General features: G+C 58.1%; 1 protein-coding gene across 1 annotated transcript in view; it reads left to right on the plus strand.

Annotated features, from left to right (window-relative positions):
* The first annotated feature begins 2,513 nt into the window (after positions 1-2,513).
* The window catches only part of C9H7orf50 (chromosome 9 C7orf50 homolog), an 86,665-nt gene continuing 74,433 nt past the window's right edge, over positions 2,514-14,745 (plus strand). The window contains exons 1-2 of the mRNA XM_057748956.1: positions 2,514-2,651; positions 10,919-11,047. Coding sequence (XP_057604939.1) covers positions 10,919-11,047 — 129 coding nt within the window. The 5' untranslated portion in view covers positions 2,514-2,651. The remainder of the gene's footprint in view (positions 2,652-10,918; positions 11,048-14,745) is intronic.

Below are 14,745 nucleotides of genomic sequence, written 5' to 3' on the forward strand. Positions count from 1 at the left end.
CTCAGAAGGATTAAGGGTCTGTGCCCCACCCGTGTTGGCCCCTCTGTGACTGTGCCTGTCTTAGGTTGTTCCTCCCTTGAGGAATCTTACCCGTCTCTGGCTAACCAGTCATCCTCCAGGGCCAAACACGGTGATATAAGGAAGGCTCTATGCACCACCCCTGTTGGCCCCTCTGCGGCTGTGCCTGTCTTAGGTTGTTCCTCCTCTGAGGAATCTTACCCGTCTTTGGCTAACCAGCCATCCCTCAGGACCAAACAGGGTGATATTAGTCTCCATGCCCCGCACCCTCAGCTCCTCCACTGCTCAAGCAGGACATTCTGAATCCCATCGCTCGGCCCACATACTTCAACATTTTCAATGTTTCAAAAAGGTTCCAGAATGTCTTCCCACAGCACCAGTGATAAATCCTGGGTCACTTAAGTGCAGTTTCAGAAATTGAAATGAATTCAGAATGGATTTTATGAAGTTCCTGCAGGGGCTGGTCTCTGTTCATATTCATGGCTGCAATTGTAGCCTTTCAGAGTTTCAACCCAAAGATGGGACACTTCCGAGAACCTTCCCCCTTGGGAGCCCTAAGCCTGCAAAGCTGACAAAGTCTTTGTTCAGGTTCTCGGCCTTTCAGCTGTTTCTTCCGGAATTGACCGACCCTTGAGTGAAAAGTGGCCCCTACTGAAAGGCTCGTTTCTCTGGACTTCCCTTTCTTCCCTTGTTACTGGTCCCATAATATTTCACTGTCAAATTAACACTGATGTTATCAATATGCATATATTTGTTACATATATTTTTGACCATTTTTTTAAGCTGTTTTCAGTAGGAGACTGATCTGAATCGCCTCTCCCTGTTAGCAAACCAAACTTGGATCCCCTTGCCAGGGCGGGGGTGGGGGGGGGCAGGGGCAGTAAAGCCAACCTACTGACACCAGTTGTGGTGAGGAAAATGTACTTATTGCCGGCGCCCAGCAAGGAAGCCTGGCAGCTAGCGCTTAAAAAGCCAGAATTCCCCAAAGGCTTTCAGGGAAAGGTTTTTAAAGACAGGGTGAGGGAGAGGGCTGTGGGGTGCGGGCTGGGCTTGTGGACATTCTTCTGATTGGTTGGTGGTGAGGTTATCTGGAATCAGCATCATCAACCTTCTGGTTCCAACTGCTGCCTGGAGTCTCTGTGCTTGTGGGCAGCACGCAGTTAACTTCTTCCCCCTGGTGGGGGTTTTAGTATCTGCAAAACAGCTCAAAGGATGTGGTTCAGAATATTATCTGTAGCCGTTGAAGAACTAAAGGCGCTTGACTTTGTTTAATGGCTAACCTGTCATTATTTTGTCTTGCTTGACTTTTCCTTTCTGCGTTTTTTCACTTCTCAGATTCAACATATTCTTTGACTAAAGTTTTTCTACAGACAAAAGGCAGATGGTGGACATGGAGCAGGGGAGGCCTGTAGGGTCCTGCTCGGTGACAGGCCTTGGAGGCTAAAGCTTTTCTACAGACAAGAGGCAGGCAGAGGACACGGGGTGGGGGGGCGGGGTCTGTTCCCTTTCGGGAAGGCCCCACAGGGCCCTGCTCCGTTCCATCCCTACCTCACCAGAGCTCAAAATAAAAGCAAAAGGAAACAATACGTGGTAAACACATCTATATTTTTATAGTCTGTATCATTTAAGCTTATGTATGGATGAGAACTTTTCCAGTGGTCGTGAAGCCAATCGCAGCAGTTTGAAAACGGAATGTTTTTTCCTGGAGCCGTGACGCTGGCCACGCTTATACCTGTGGCCAGGTCCCCGCGGGTGCCTCAGGGACTGGCACGTGTGCGCACGAGAGACGAGCAGGGTGCCCGCTCCACGGCGCGACGAGCGAGCGAGCTGTCCGCAGAGCGTGGAGCTGGAGCGCCCTGCGTGCCGCGGCGTCCCCCACCCCGCCCAGCCGTCCCCGCCTCCCGGTCCGCCGCTGCCCTCCTGTTCTCGGTGTCCAGACGGTTAAATATCTGGAAGACCCAGACAGCGGGGTCACGCGTGGCGAGCTTCGGCGGCGTGGCGTCGCCCCCGCCCCCGGACGGCCTCGTGCCCCCGCAGGCGCCCTGAGCTGGGCTTCCGGGGGCTGCAGACAGGCCGCGGCGTCGGCCGCCTCGCGCGTGCGGGCGCTGGCGACCTCGCCATCCCGCGCGCACTTTTTAAGGGGCAGCAGTTATAATGACGTCCAGCTCGCGACCGCCGCCCGCGGACGCACAGGCGCCGACCGCTGGGAGTCGGGGGGGCCGGGGGAGCCGGGGCCTAGGTCCCCACGGCCCGCCCGCGCAGGGTTGCCTGGCAACCGGTGGCTCCCGGCGCCCGGCGATGACGCCGCCGGCCGGCGCCCGGCCCCGCCTCGCCCGTTGGCGGCCGTCGCTCGCCATTGGTCGGCGGGGAGATGGAGGCGGGCCTCGGCCAATAGGCGGTGGCGCTGCGGGGCCGGCCCGCGTTACCCGGGCGCCGTGTCTGCCGGAAGTCGGCGTCGGCGGCCACGCGCGGGTAGGTGAGGGCGGCGGGCCGGGGGTGCCCCGCCTGGGCGTGCGGCTGCGAGGCGGCCCGGGGTGCGCGGGGGCCCGCGGAGGGCGCGCCGGGCCTCCTCACAGCCCTGTGAGGGGCCTCCCGCGTGTCCGCGGGGCTGCGGGAGAAACAGCCTGGAGCCAGTGAGCTCGCGGGGGGGCGGGGCCCGGGGTGGGGCGGGGCCCGGCGCAGGTGTTTCACACGCCCTTCTGTGCTGCGTCGAAGTGGCCTGGAGGGCCGGGCCGGGGCGGAGGGCAGAGGCCCGGTGGAGACTCTGGAGGGATCCAGGTGGGAGAGGCGGTTGGACCAGGATGCTGGGGTAGAGGCGGTGAAGGTCCACTTCTGGATGTGCTTTGGGTGCTTGAGAAAGGAGCTGTGGGCGACACCGCGGCTTTTAGCTTGCGCCGAGATCTGCATCTCACCAGATGGCCTTTTATTGAGGGGACAGACCCTGCAGGAAGGTCAGGTGTGTGGAGGATGATGGCGAGTGTGGATTTGACACGCTTGGTTTGAGACGCAGTGTGTGTAGGTGACACGCACGTGAGCTGACGGTGTAGTCGTGCACGTCAGTGAGAAATGTGGACGCGTCAGCCTGAGGTTGGTAGTTAAAGCCACACGACTAGGTGAGATCTCAGGGGAGTGACCCGTAGAGGGGAAGGGAGTGCTGACCCTGGACCCTTCTGTGTCCGGGGGGCAGGGAGGTGGAGAGGTGGGAGGAAAGCAGGAGAGCGTGGTGTGCATCTGGGAAGTGGAGGGGAAAGGGCAGTCAGGAGAGGGGACGAGCCATGGCGCGTGCCGCCCTGAGGTCAGTTACATCCAGTCAGTGACGGACAGAGATGAACAAAGCCGGGCTGGGCTTGGTGTTAGTGGTAAGGTCGCAGTTTAATCAGTGGTAACTATTGCAACAAGGGGAAGTCGGTGAAAACTGAACGCGCCTTGGACTTGTGCAGGGGAGAGGGCGTTTTAAAGGGACAGTGAGGGAGTAGGGGGGTGGGGGCGGCACTCTGTAGAGTAAGTCGGGAACAGTGAGCAGAAAGGGGTCGGTGGGTCATGTGAAACCCCTCGGGGCTTGCTGACCCCGGGGTGCGTAGGGAAGTTAGGCTTCTGCTCTCCCACAGAGGCGAGTGTTGGCTGGATCCTCTCTGTAGCCTTGAGTTTTCTCAGGTGCTTTTTAGAGGGGTAGAGTCACTGTAAAGATGCGGGCTTGAGCTGCTAGAAACTTTTCAGGTCTTTACAGGCCCAAGTTGAGGCTTGATGAAGGGAGGGCTCAGAGGAGCCTGGCCAGGCTTTGGTCGGAGAGTCGTTAGCAGATGTGTGTCACTGGTGGTCTTGGTAACACCCACCTGGCTAAATCAGGTGGCAGACTGATGGAGGAGGAAAGGAGGTGGAGATGGTGCCGGTGGACAGCTCCTGAGGGTTTTCGTACAGAAAGCACCAGAAACGGGGTGGAGAGCATGTGGAATCAGGGTTTTTAGACATGGGACCTTGTGGTTGACTCTGTAGAAGAGAAGGACAGCTGATGGGGAAGGGGAATTGCTTAGAGCCATCGATGTCTCTGGAATCAGAGGGTGATAGAGGCCCAGCCCTGCTCGGAGCAGGCATGGTTCTCGTAGCAGGAGGGAATGGTGGAAGGGTTCACAGGGAGCTTCTGGAAGCTCAGTGATCAGGACTGAATGGAGGAGGGGAGGATGTGTTGCAGGTCTGAGAGCTTGGAGAGGATGAACCAGTCGTCTGGGCCAGTGGCCGGAGCCGGGGAGCGGGGATTGGTAGGCAGCACTGGACACCCCTGGGGGCTGGGGTTGTGAACGTCAAGTGAGACCAAGCAGCTTCGTCCTGGGAGCTTTCCGGCCAGGCGGGAGCAGGAACTAGAGTTGGGGTCTTGCCAGGAAAGGAGTTGAGAATGTCTGTAAAGGTGCGATTGTGACGATGGGCCACAGAAATGGAGTTGTGGGAGCCAGCACATGAGGGGTGGGCGGTGGGGGCACTGAAATGTGTGGGGTTGGGGCCTACAGGCCTGGTGAGGCTGGAGGGCCATTGAGCCCCAGAGCGCGGAGGCGAGGCCAGCTGGCAAGATGGGAGTTGGGCTCAGTGGGTGGGATGCTTGGTGTTATGGGGTTTAGGCCACGGGAGGGAGGGCGTGGGGTCAGGTAGCAGAAGAGCAGAGAAGCTGGAGGCCATTCATCCAAGTGGGGCCTCGGAATAGCCCTGGGTTGGGGTGTCCTGGGCGCCCGCGCTGGGACTGTGGGGGCTGATTCCTGTGGATTCCTTTGGGTGGGGGGTGCTTCCCTAGACCTGCCAGCTTACATCAGTGGTGACTTAGATGCACCGGGTGAGAGGGGACGTCAGGGGCGATGAGTGATACTTTCAGACTTTAAAAAGATTTTTCCCTGAGGCTGATTTATCTTTTAAGGTCCTGTGGCATTTCTTTTCAGCCTGGAGCCTGGGCAGCCTGGCCTGCTGGTGTTGACTTGTCCCCATCGGGGACCACAACCCCTCCCAGCGCTTCGCCGGCTTCCTTCTGTTGGTCTGGCCTGGATTTTCAGCTGTCTGCTGGTGGGGTTATTTGCTTGCTTCACTGAACACTTTTGAGCTGTTATCTTAAAATGTCTTTTTTTTTCTTTCTTTCTTTTTTTTTTGTGGCCGTACTGCATGGCTTGCCGAGCCAGGGATCCCCGACCAGGGATCAAACCTGCACCCTTGGCCGTGAGAGCACAGAGTCCTAACCACTGGACTGCCAGGGAAGTCCCCCAAATGTCTTTCCTTTTATTGTATAAATTGCTGGAAAGTATAAAGGAAAAAGAAGTAAACTTTCTTATAATTCTACCCCCTAAAATGCTGATGTTTTAATGTACTGCCTTCTGCTTTTCTCTTTTGTGCACATCTGCATGTAATTGTTCTTAAAGTCAAGGGCCATGTTGCGCATCCATGGGTTTATAGCCCGGCCTTCTGCCTTGTGGACCAACAGTTGAGATCACAGTTGTCCATGGGTGTGCGGCCGAGTTCCCTGGCAGGAAGGAGGCCTCCGTTTCCCAGTCTGCCATTGGACAATTATGGTGTTTTCCACTTTTTAATGTTAGAGGCAGTATTGTCCTTGCATAAGTCTGTCTGTAATTATTTCATTAGGGTAAGTTCCTCGGCATGGAATTACTGGACCAAAGCACGTGAGTAAATGTTATCAGGTCACCTTGAGAAGGGCTGTTCCCATTCACTCTCCATCCGCAGGGCATGATCTTGTCCTTTCCATCCTCCTCTGGCTGACGCTGGATAATGTAATTTTAAAAAATCTTTGTAGAAGACATTTACTCTGTCAAGTTAACTAAGTGATGTGTGCGTGTGGCTGAGACCTCGGGGTCCTGGAGCGAAACGTGAACCAGCAGGCACGCTGCTCCTCAGGCAAGCGCAGTCTCATCTTCCCACTGTTTCTACTGGAATCGCTTCCGTATTTCTGAATAATAGGCAAATTGGTGACTTTTTTTGATTTACCAGTCTTGAGCGTAGTCTGTTGATTTCCCCCGGGAGGTGTGCCTCAGTGCCGTTGTGTGTGTGCCTGCCTCGATGGTCACAAGAAGTACATGAGTTCACACACGGAAGCACCCGGAGCAGGGCCTGGCACCCGGGAAGCTCTCCATCAGCGCCAGTTCTAGGGACGGTGTGAGGATGATTAGCTGTAATGCCTGCCCCTCCCAGTCCTCTCGACCACCAAGCACAAAGAAATTTTAAGTTGGTGGTGCTCATAGACATTAGTCTGAGTCACTGGGATTTCTGCAGAAAGGCCTGTAAGGAAAGAAAACACAATAAAAGGTCTCGATGCTGTGACACGGCAACGCCAGGCCACTCATGATGGGCGGTGGACAGAGAGGGCCGGGAGGTCCCGCCTGGCCAGGGGGTGTGAGGAGCAGCTTTGACACACAGACACATGTGCTGAAATGGTGCTGGTAGGAAACCGTATTTTTCCCTTTGTTTATCTTTACAAACAGCACTGGGGTGTCACGTGTTTTAACGTACAGCAAATAATTTGGGTTTAGCGGTGTTTTTTAAAAGTATATTCCCAGGGTGTGCCACCATCCCCACAACTTAATCTTAGAACATGTGTCTCTTCCCAGAAGAAACCTGCTGCCAGTCACTCGCTCCCACTCCCGCCCTTGCCCAGCCCTAAGCGGACACTGGTCTGGTTGTGTCTCTGTAATTTGCTTATCTGGACCTCTCACGTAAGTGGAATTATACAGCCTGTAGCAGGCTTGTCTCACTTAGCGTGTCTTCACGGTTCATCCGTGTTGTAGCCGGTGTCAGCGCTTGCTTCCTTTTTGGCTGAATAGTGGTTTGTTGTGTGGATAGAATTCAGTCGTTCATCCATCAGCTGTGGCATTTAGGTTGTTTCCCCGCACGGATACTATGACTCCTGTGAACAGCCGTGTTCCGAGTCTGTGTGGACCTGCTCATTGCCCTGATAATGTGCGTGTGTACCTAGTGCTGGCTCACGTAACTGCCTGACGCTCTGAGGAACGGCCAGACTGCTCTGCAAGGTGGCTGCACCGTAGTCGTCCCCGCAGCAGGGACGAGCGCTCCCGTTTCTCCACGTCTTCACCCGCATGTCCTGTCACCTGTCTGTCTTCACCATCCTCATGTGTTTCCCTAGTGAGGACCAGCGTGTGCTCCTTCGTGGCCTCCTGGCCATTTGCAGCTCTCCTTTGGAGGACTGTCTGTGCAGACTTTTGTCCACATGTGGAGTGAACTGTTGCCCTTTCCTCTGAGGGACGACCCCGCCTACGTGCTAGACACAAGCCTCTCGTCAGACACGACCTGCAGACACCTTCTCCCGTTCTGTTGGTTGTCGTTTTACTTTCTTGCTGGCATCATTTATACCACAAAATTTTCCATTTTCACAGATACCATTTATCTTTTTTCTTCTCCTTATGTTATTGGTGCCATAGTGAAGAGCCTGTTGTCTAATCCAAGGTCATGAAGATTCACTCTGTTTTCTAAGAATTTTACAGGTTTGGCTCTACATTTAGGGTTTTGATCCATTTTGAGTAACTTTTCTGTATGGTGTGAGGTAGGGGTCCAGTTTCATTCTTCTGCAGGTGGGTGTCCAGCTGTCCCAGCACCACGTGTTAGAAAGACTGTCCTTCCCCACTGAGTTGTTGTCCTTTCTTGAAGACCAGCTGACCGTAAACGTAAGGAACTGTCGTTTCCTGCAGCAAACACTCTGTGTCTCACAGGTGGGCATCGCCGTCTCTCGGGACTATTAAAAGAAGCCTTTTTATAACATGGAAATCTTCCCCCCCTTTTTAGCAAATAGACTTAGTGACTGAACTTTTTAATGATAACGTTTAGAATGAATGTAGATTTAACTTACCTTTTATGGTAACCGGTGTGTAAATATTTGCTAAACTTTTCTTACTTCTCCAACAAGGTAATTGGCTGGCACAGCCCTTTGTGTTTTCAAAACCCTGGGTCCGCAGTCTCATTCCTCCTGCGTTCTTACCACACTGCTGACTGAGGTGCGCAGGCTCTGGTGTGGGCGCTTTCTTCAGATGAGGCTTCACTGAAGACCGTGGGGCCTGCAGGTTTCTGATCTCACAGTCACGATGTTCTTTCTGTGTGCTGTAACCATCACGGCCCCAGAGGCGGCAGGGGCCCTTCCCCCTGGCTCCGCACCCTTGGCTGGGGCCCTGTCGTTGTCTGGCTTGGTCGTGTGCAGCGTGGCACCCTGGTGCACCTTACACTTTCCTCGCTCTAGATGGGGAATCTTAAGGCGGCCTGGCTCTTCTCTATAGAGGACGGTATTTAGAGCCCAGATTTGGGCTCTGGGTGGGCCCTTTCTGTCATGATGGCCCTTTCTGTCATGATGGGCCTTTCAGTAATCGCTGTTCCCACAGCCTTTTCCTTCATTCCTTTTTTTTTTTTAACATAACATCCTCATTTTCTGACACCTTTGTCTCCCCCATCAGAATGTGAGCTGCCTGTGGGCAGGTGCTCTGGACCACGTGGTGCAGCCTGGAGCAGCTCCTTCACGTGGTCAGCCCTCTGCGGTGGAGACTGTGTGGCCGACGCATGACGGGGTGCAGGGTCTCGTCTGGGGTGGGGCTGCCGGGGATGTGGGCGTGCTCCCTCCCTGGCTGACAGGTTGATGTGATTTGTCTGTCTGTCCCTGTGGAACGTTTTGCCTTGGGGGACGTTAATGCCTCAGTAAGTGGGCCCGTGAGACGGACGCCTGGGTGAGAGGACCTGAGGCCGGCAGCTCTGCCCAGACCTCTCCCTCCACCGGCGCACCTTGCCCCTCTGGAGGTCACCTGGCTGGGGCCTTCGCACCTGCTGTTGCTTCCGCACTGCGCACGCCTCCCCAGCTCTTCAGGTGCCGCTGCCTCTGTCCGTTTCCGGCCCCTCAGAGGCCCCCGACGCAGCCTGTGTCTCCCGGCCTCTCCGGGCACCTGCTCCCTCGACCTGGTTCTGCATTCCCGGGAGCGTTTATCTCTGTGCACGTGTTGACTCCTGCACTCAGATGGGCCTGGGCTTCGTGCCAGAGGAGGCGCCTCGAGAGGCTCGTGCTGCCCTTGCTGTCCGCTCGGTGCCGGGTGTGCAGCGGCGCCCAGGCCAGCGCCGGCTCTCCACAGACCCTGTGGAACCAGCGCGTTACGTCGTGGAGCATCTGTGGGTGCAGGCGGGGGGATTCTGGGGTCAGAGGAGGAGGCACTGGGTTTATGTCTCCATTCCCGCGCAGACAGCCTTGGGCAGCGTGTCCGAAATGAAGCTACCTCTGTGGTAGAGACGTGAGTGTCAATATTGTGTGTGTGTAATATACATGTTACACGCTTATGTCTATACAATGCATATAATACACACATAAATGAAGCCAGTGGAGTGACTTTAGGATCAATAAGACTAAATACATTCTCGTAATTTGTTCGAATAAAAGCTGATATCAGTAGGCCTTGTAAATAGAGGTTTAAAGGAATAGTATTTTAAAAATGACGTTTTCATGTATAAAACCTTGATAAAAGCAAAACAAACCTGAGCCGTGGGGGTGGGGAGTCCCTGGCAACCCCACCCCGGGTGTCAAGGCGAAGGGTCCGTTTATGCCCCTCAGACGTTTGCCTGTACGTGCGTGTGTAGCTCTGTTGTTTTCTGAGACGCGCACGGCGCTCCGCTCCCGTCCCGCGGCTGTCGCGCCGCCTCGTCGTCGGCCGCCGTTCGTGAGCGGGGCAGGTTTCTCGGCTCGCGCGGAGTCCGCAGCTTGACGGTGACAAGGCGCGCGTGTGGTGCGCGTGTGCGGTGCGCATGTGGTGCACGTGTGCGGTGCGCGCGGCGGCGGCGCTTCCTGCCCAAGCCCGGAGCCTGCGCCGCAGGAGGCGCGCAGCCTGGCTGCAAGCCTCCGGGTCTTTCCTGTGTCTTCAGCTCCTCCCGGAGGGGCGCCGGGTGAGAGGACCGGTCAGGTCGCACGGCTGCCTCCTCCTGGGGGACGGGCGGACAGCCTGGCCACCTCCCGCCTCACGACGCCCTCCCTCGGGTGCGGGGCTCTCCCCCGACGCCTGCCCTGCGCCTCCGGGCTCCGGCACCGCGACCATTTCCTCGGCTCCGCTGTCATCCGGTCCCACGAGGGAAGCTGGTTTCGGGGCCCAGGAGCGTTTTTCTGTGCTTGTACGTGGAGTTCTGGACACGGCTGTGCCCGAGGAGAGAGGGGATCGGAGCCTCTTGGACCCCCGCCGCCCCTTCAGTGCGGCCCCCATCGGGGCTGCTCCCACCACCCGGGGGGCCCCCTCCCGCCGCGCGTGACTGCGCCCTCGTGACCTAGGGACCTAGTGACGGTCGCCGCCAGCCCAGCTGGGGCGGCAGCTGCCCTCGTTGCTGAGGAAGGATGTTACTCCATAACCGCGGAAAATGAAAATAAGTCCAAAGAGCCGTTAAGTAGGGAATAGACAGACGTCCCCCATTTTCACTTTTGGAAGACTTGGATACTGTGGCTAAAAACGGTGTCTCTTGTCCTCTTTCTGGGGGTGAGGGAGCCGTGCGGTGTGGCTCCTGGGACCCTCGCTCCCCCGCCGGGGATCCGAGCCGCGCCCCCTGCCCTGGCGGAGCGGAGCCCCAAGCGCTGGACCCCCAAGTGCTGGACCCCCGGGGAAGGCCCTTCGCTCACATTGAAAGCTTATGTTCCTGTTGCGCCAGAAACAGGACGTATAACCTGTGTGTGCTGGCAGCTGCGTTACATAAGACACTCAGAAGAGAGGCAGGAAATCCACCAGGATGGTAGGTCGTCCACAGGTGACGAAACAGGGAACCTGAGTTTGTGACAACGACTTTATCTTCTGTGCTTTCTGAAGTAGCTCTGTATTTCTTTTATAGTGCCCTCCCCTCTCTGTTAATGAGAGTTTTTATTTCCTGTGTCTTTATAGTTTACTTTCTCTGTTGCAAGATGGCAAAACAGAAGAGGAAAGATAGCGGAGTGACAGAGAAGAAGAAAAGGAAGCTGAAGACAGCGTCAGCGAGAGAGATGCCACCGGCCCCTGCGGCCCCGCCAGGCGCTGAGGGGGCCCCCGCTGAGGTAGGTGAGGCGGGCGCGCTGGCCTGGCCTTGTTCCCGCACCCGGAGGGGTCTCGGTGCTCCCACGGCCGGCGTCAGGGGCTGGGCGTGCCCAGTGCCTTCTAGAGGCCATCATAGGACAGGTGAGAGCCGCCGTAAACTGTAGGTCGGAACCGCACGGCTGCCTTTCTTCAGCCATCAGACCGCAGGCGGCGGTCGGGGTGCCCGTTGGCACGGGGTTTCGGTGGTCTGGTGGCCTGGCGGCGGCGCCCGTGGCCTGGCCGGGGCTGGGCCTTTGAGCCCCTCGCGCGAGGGAGGGCCCTTTGCGTGGCGCCGTGTGGGCCGCGGGCTGGGGCTGTGTTTACGAGGCCGCATCTGAACGTGTTCTGGATGCGCCACAGAAACGCGTCTGTTTCATTTGTTTGCTGTCACCACCAGGTTCTCGGCGGTAACGTTTCCTTCTACGTCGAGCAGACTGCGATGCCTAGTGTGTAGGTGGTCAAAACGGCGTTCGATGTTACAGACCCCGACAGGCTGTTAACACGAAGTACAAGCCGGTGCGCGACGGGTCGTGACAGGCGGCCTTTCTGGGCCTCGCGTGGCGGGCGAGGGTGCCGACCCTGCGTGAGGCGGGCCGGTGCGGCCCCTGCGCGCGCGGGCGTGCGTGCGTGGTCAGAGCCGCCCTGCGGGGTGTGTCAGGCCGCCCGGGGCCGTCATCAGACTCACCTGTGAGGAGGATCGCCCGCGGGTGGCGGGTGGGTTTGGTCACCCTTACGCGCCAGTATTTCCAGCTCTGCCTTTGTTGCGAGCCCGGGCCGTGTGCACTGCTGAGACTCGGAGGGCCTGGGGGAGGGGGGCCCCCCCGACGGCCAGCGGCTCCTCGACTGCAGGTCCAGCTGGGCCCTGGGGTGGGCCCCGGGGTGGACCCTGGGCCTCCGCTGTGGGCTCTGCACAGGATGCTGGTCCAGGGCCTGGGGGAGGGGGTCAGGTGCAAGGGCCTTTGCCGGGAGAGCGCCTTGGCGGGGTGGGGGGCCACCCAGCTGTCACCGCTGGGTGCCGGGGAAGAAGCCAGGTCGGCACTCAGGACCCCACCTGTCCCGGGTGCCCCTTCTCTGCTGTCTCTCCAGCGAGACCCACAGGCCTGGCGCCCCTCCCTGTGCAGAAGGCCCGCGCTTACGGGACCCAGGCGGGCCAGCTGCGCCGCGTCTCCAGTCCCCGCGTCCTGCTCTCACCTGGGTTCGTAGCCGTGTGCCCCGGGCCCGTCCTCGCCATCCTCACCTTCTCCACTGGAGCCCCAGTTTTGTCAGGCTTTTTTGGTCTCCAGACCCCAGATGGAAACTGGTGTTTCAGAGCTATTCCAGCTCCCATTTGGTGGTCCGGCCCCCAAGCCCCACAGAACCTCCGGTACATGTGAATTTCTCGGGCCTTTTCCGGGACAGTTTCCTGCTTTTTCTAGACTCCTCCAATTTTCTTTAAAATGAACTGCATGCTGTCGCCCTGGTGGCTTGTAATTTTGTTGTAAATCTCTAGCTTTCTCAGCGGTCTGTTTGCTGGCAGGACGCTAGACTGTGGGTTTATGATAAATGTTGGTGCAGCTTATAGTTTCTGTCTGAGAGGGGTAATGATTCTTACGCTCACGCGATTTTTAAAAAGTAGGTGATTTTTTTTTTTTCTTATCCCATCCCTCCCGCGACCATCCCCCCACCCTCCCCGTCCCAGCCCTCCAAGGCATCACCCATCATCGAATTGATCTCTCCTTGTTATATAGCAACCTCCCACTGGCTGTTTTACAGTTGGTAGTATATATATGTCTATGCTACTCTCTCACGTCGTCCCAGTTTCCCCTTTGACCCCCGCCCCACCAGCCTCATGTCCTCCAGTTCATTCTCTGCATCTGCATCTTTATTCTTGTTTTTTTATTATTTAAGTACGTGTTGATTAAAAGAAATTTGGAAAACAAAAGCGGGAAGAAGAATTTGGGTGTGTTTACTTCCGGTCTCTTTTGCTGTCTCAGTTTTTGGTTGGTGGAACACAGGGGCCCCGTGGGGCCCGTGCTCTGCCGCTTCGCCTTGGTACCCAGGGGCACAGGGGGGTCTTGGGGGAGTCCCCACACCGTCAGTGCTGGTCTCGGGGTTGGTGTTTTGAGGGCCCCTCTTGTGTCACCAGGGCTGGTCTCCCGAGGAAATGGAGACTGCTTCCTCGAGACCACATCCTGGTCTGTGTTCATCAAAATACTTCTAACCCGCTCACTCCCCGGTTCTCGTGGGAAGCTGGGGAGACGCTGTGTCAGGCCTTTTTAAAGGAGGGACTCTTCTGTCTGCAGAGGGTGGGTGGCAGGGCTTGGAGAGAGCGCCCCGGTTGCCGGGAGCCAGTGGAAAAGTACTGCCCTGTCCCCGTCCTGGCTGCTGCGCCAACCCCCACAAGGAGCCCCGAGGAGCCTCTGTCCCCTCTTGGCGCTGTCCTCCCGGAAATGCCCGTCTGGGGACCCTCGAGTCCCTGTGCAGTCACTTCCCACAGCCCAGGCCCTGAGCCTGCGCCAGGAGGGCTGAAGGATCCCCGAGGGGGGCAGGCTTCGCGCACTGGGAGCCCTGCGGGGGTGGGCGTTTGGCCGGCGGGGAGGGGGGGGGGGGCATCCCTGTCCTGTCCCCATCCCTGCTGCCCTGGTGCCTTTGTCCACCGTGAGTGACGTCTGTGCGGCTGGGCCCCTGTCCACTTCTTGTTCCTGCTGTTGACCCGCGGGGCACGTGGGCTGGGATAGTGGAGGGGGTGGCCTGTGGTGTCCTCGAGGCAGGGACGAGCCCTCCTGGCCTGGGTTCTGCGGGCCGGCTGCTGCTCCTCGGGGAGCCCCGCCCCGCCCCGCGCCTGTCCTCCCTGTCCTGCTAGAGAGGGCTCGCGAGGTGGGGGTTCAAGGGTCTTTTCTCATGGTGCTGCTCGAGCACAGGGGTCTCAGAGATGGCCCGTCTCTGCCCGAATCGTAGCTTAACTGTCCCCGTGAGCTGGGCTTGGGGCTAGGGGGACAGGGTCCGGTTCTGTGCTCACGTCCCTGGAGCCCTTCCAGAGGAGGCTCCGGCTTGGCAGGGTCGGGAGGACTGGTCTGACGAGCACGGCATGCGTGGTGGTGCGGGGTCTGCAGGCCTCGGTACCCCTGCCCCCCGCCCTCCCTGGGGAGACACCAACCCAGACACGGAGCCAGACCTGGGGCAGGGAGCTGCACAGAACAGCTGTCACCCTTGGAGCCAGTGACTGTCCGCCACCTCGGGGGGCACCTGGGCTGAGCTGGCTGCCCCCTGCTGCTGTAAATACACCCAGGCTGTCTGGAGACGGGAGTGGGGAGAGCGGGGTGGGGGGTGGGGGTGAGCCGGGGGCGGTTAGCTCAGCTCTTCTCTCTGGGTCTCGTTAAGGAGAATCTCTTACGTCGGCAAAGCATGTTTCTGGTCACAGAAGCACCTTGACCGTGGATTCCGGCCGCCCCGAGATGCCAGGGACAGGGCTGTGGGTGCGTCGCTGGCCTCGCGGGGGAGCTGGCTGGAGAGGCCGGATCACGGGCACGGTGCCGGGGCAGCTGGTAAAGAGGAGAGGCCCTCGCTTGGGTTTCCTGACGCGTCACACGAGGAGGCAGGCCTAGCCCAGCGGCGTGTGGGGAGCGCACCCAGCTCCTCCCTGGCGTCCACCCTCAGCCGTAAACGCTGGTGTCCCGGGAGGAAGACCTCGCCCTGGTGA

This window comes from Hippopotamus amphibius, chromosome 9 (genome assembly GCF_030028045.1).
Source record: "Hippopotamus amphibius kiboko isolate mHipAmp2 chromosome 9, mHipAmp2.hap2, whole genome shotgun sequence".
Taxonomy (NCBI): domain Eukaryota; kingdom Metazoa; phylum Chordata; class Mammalia; order Artiodactyla; family Hippopotamidae; genus Hippopotamus; species Hippopotamus amphibius.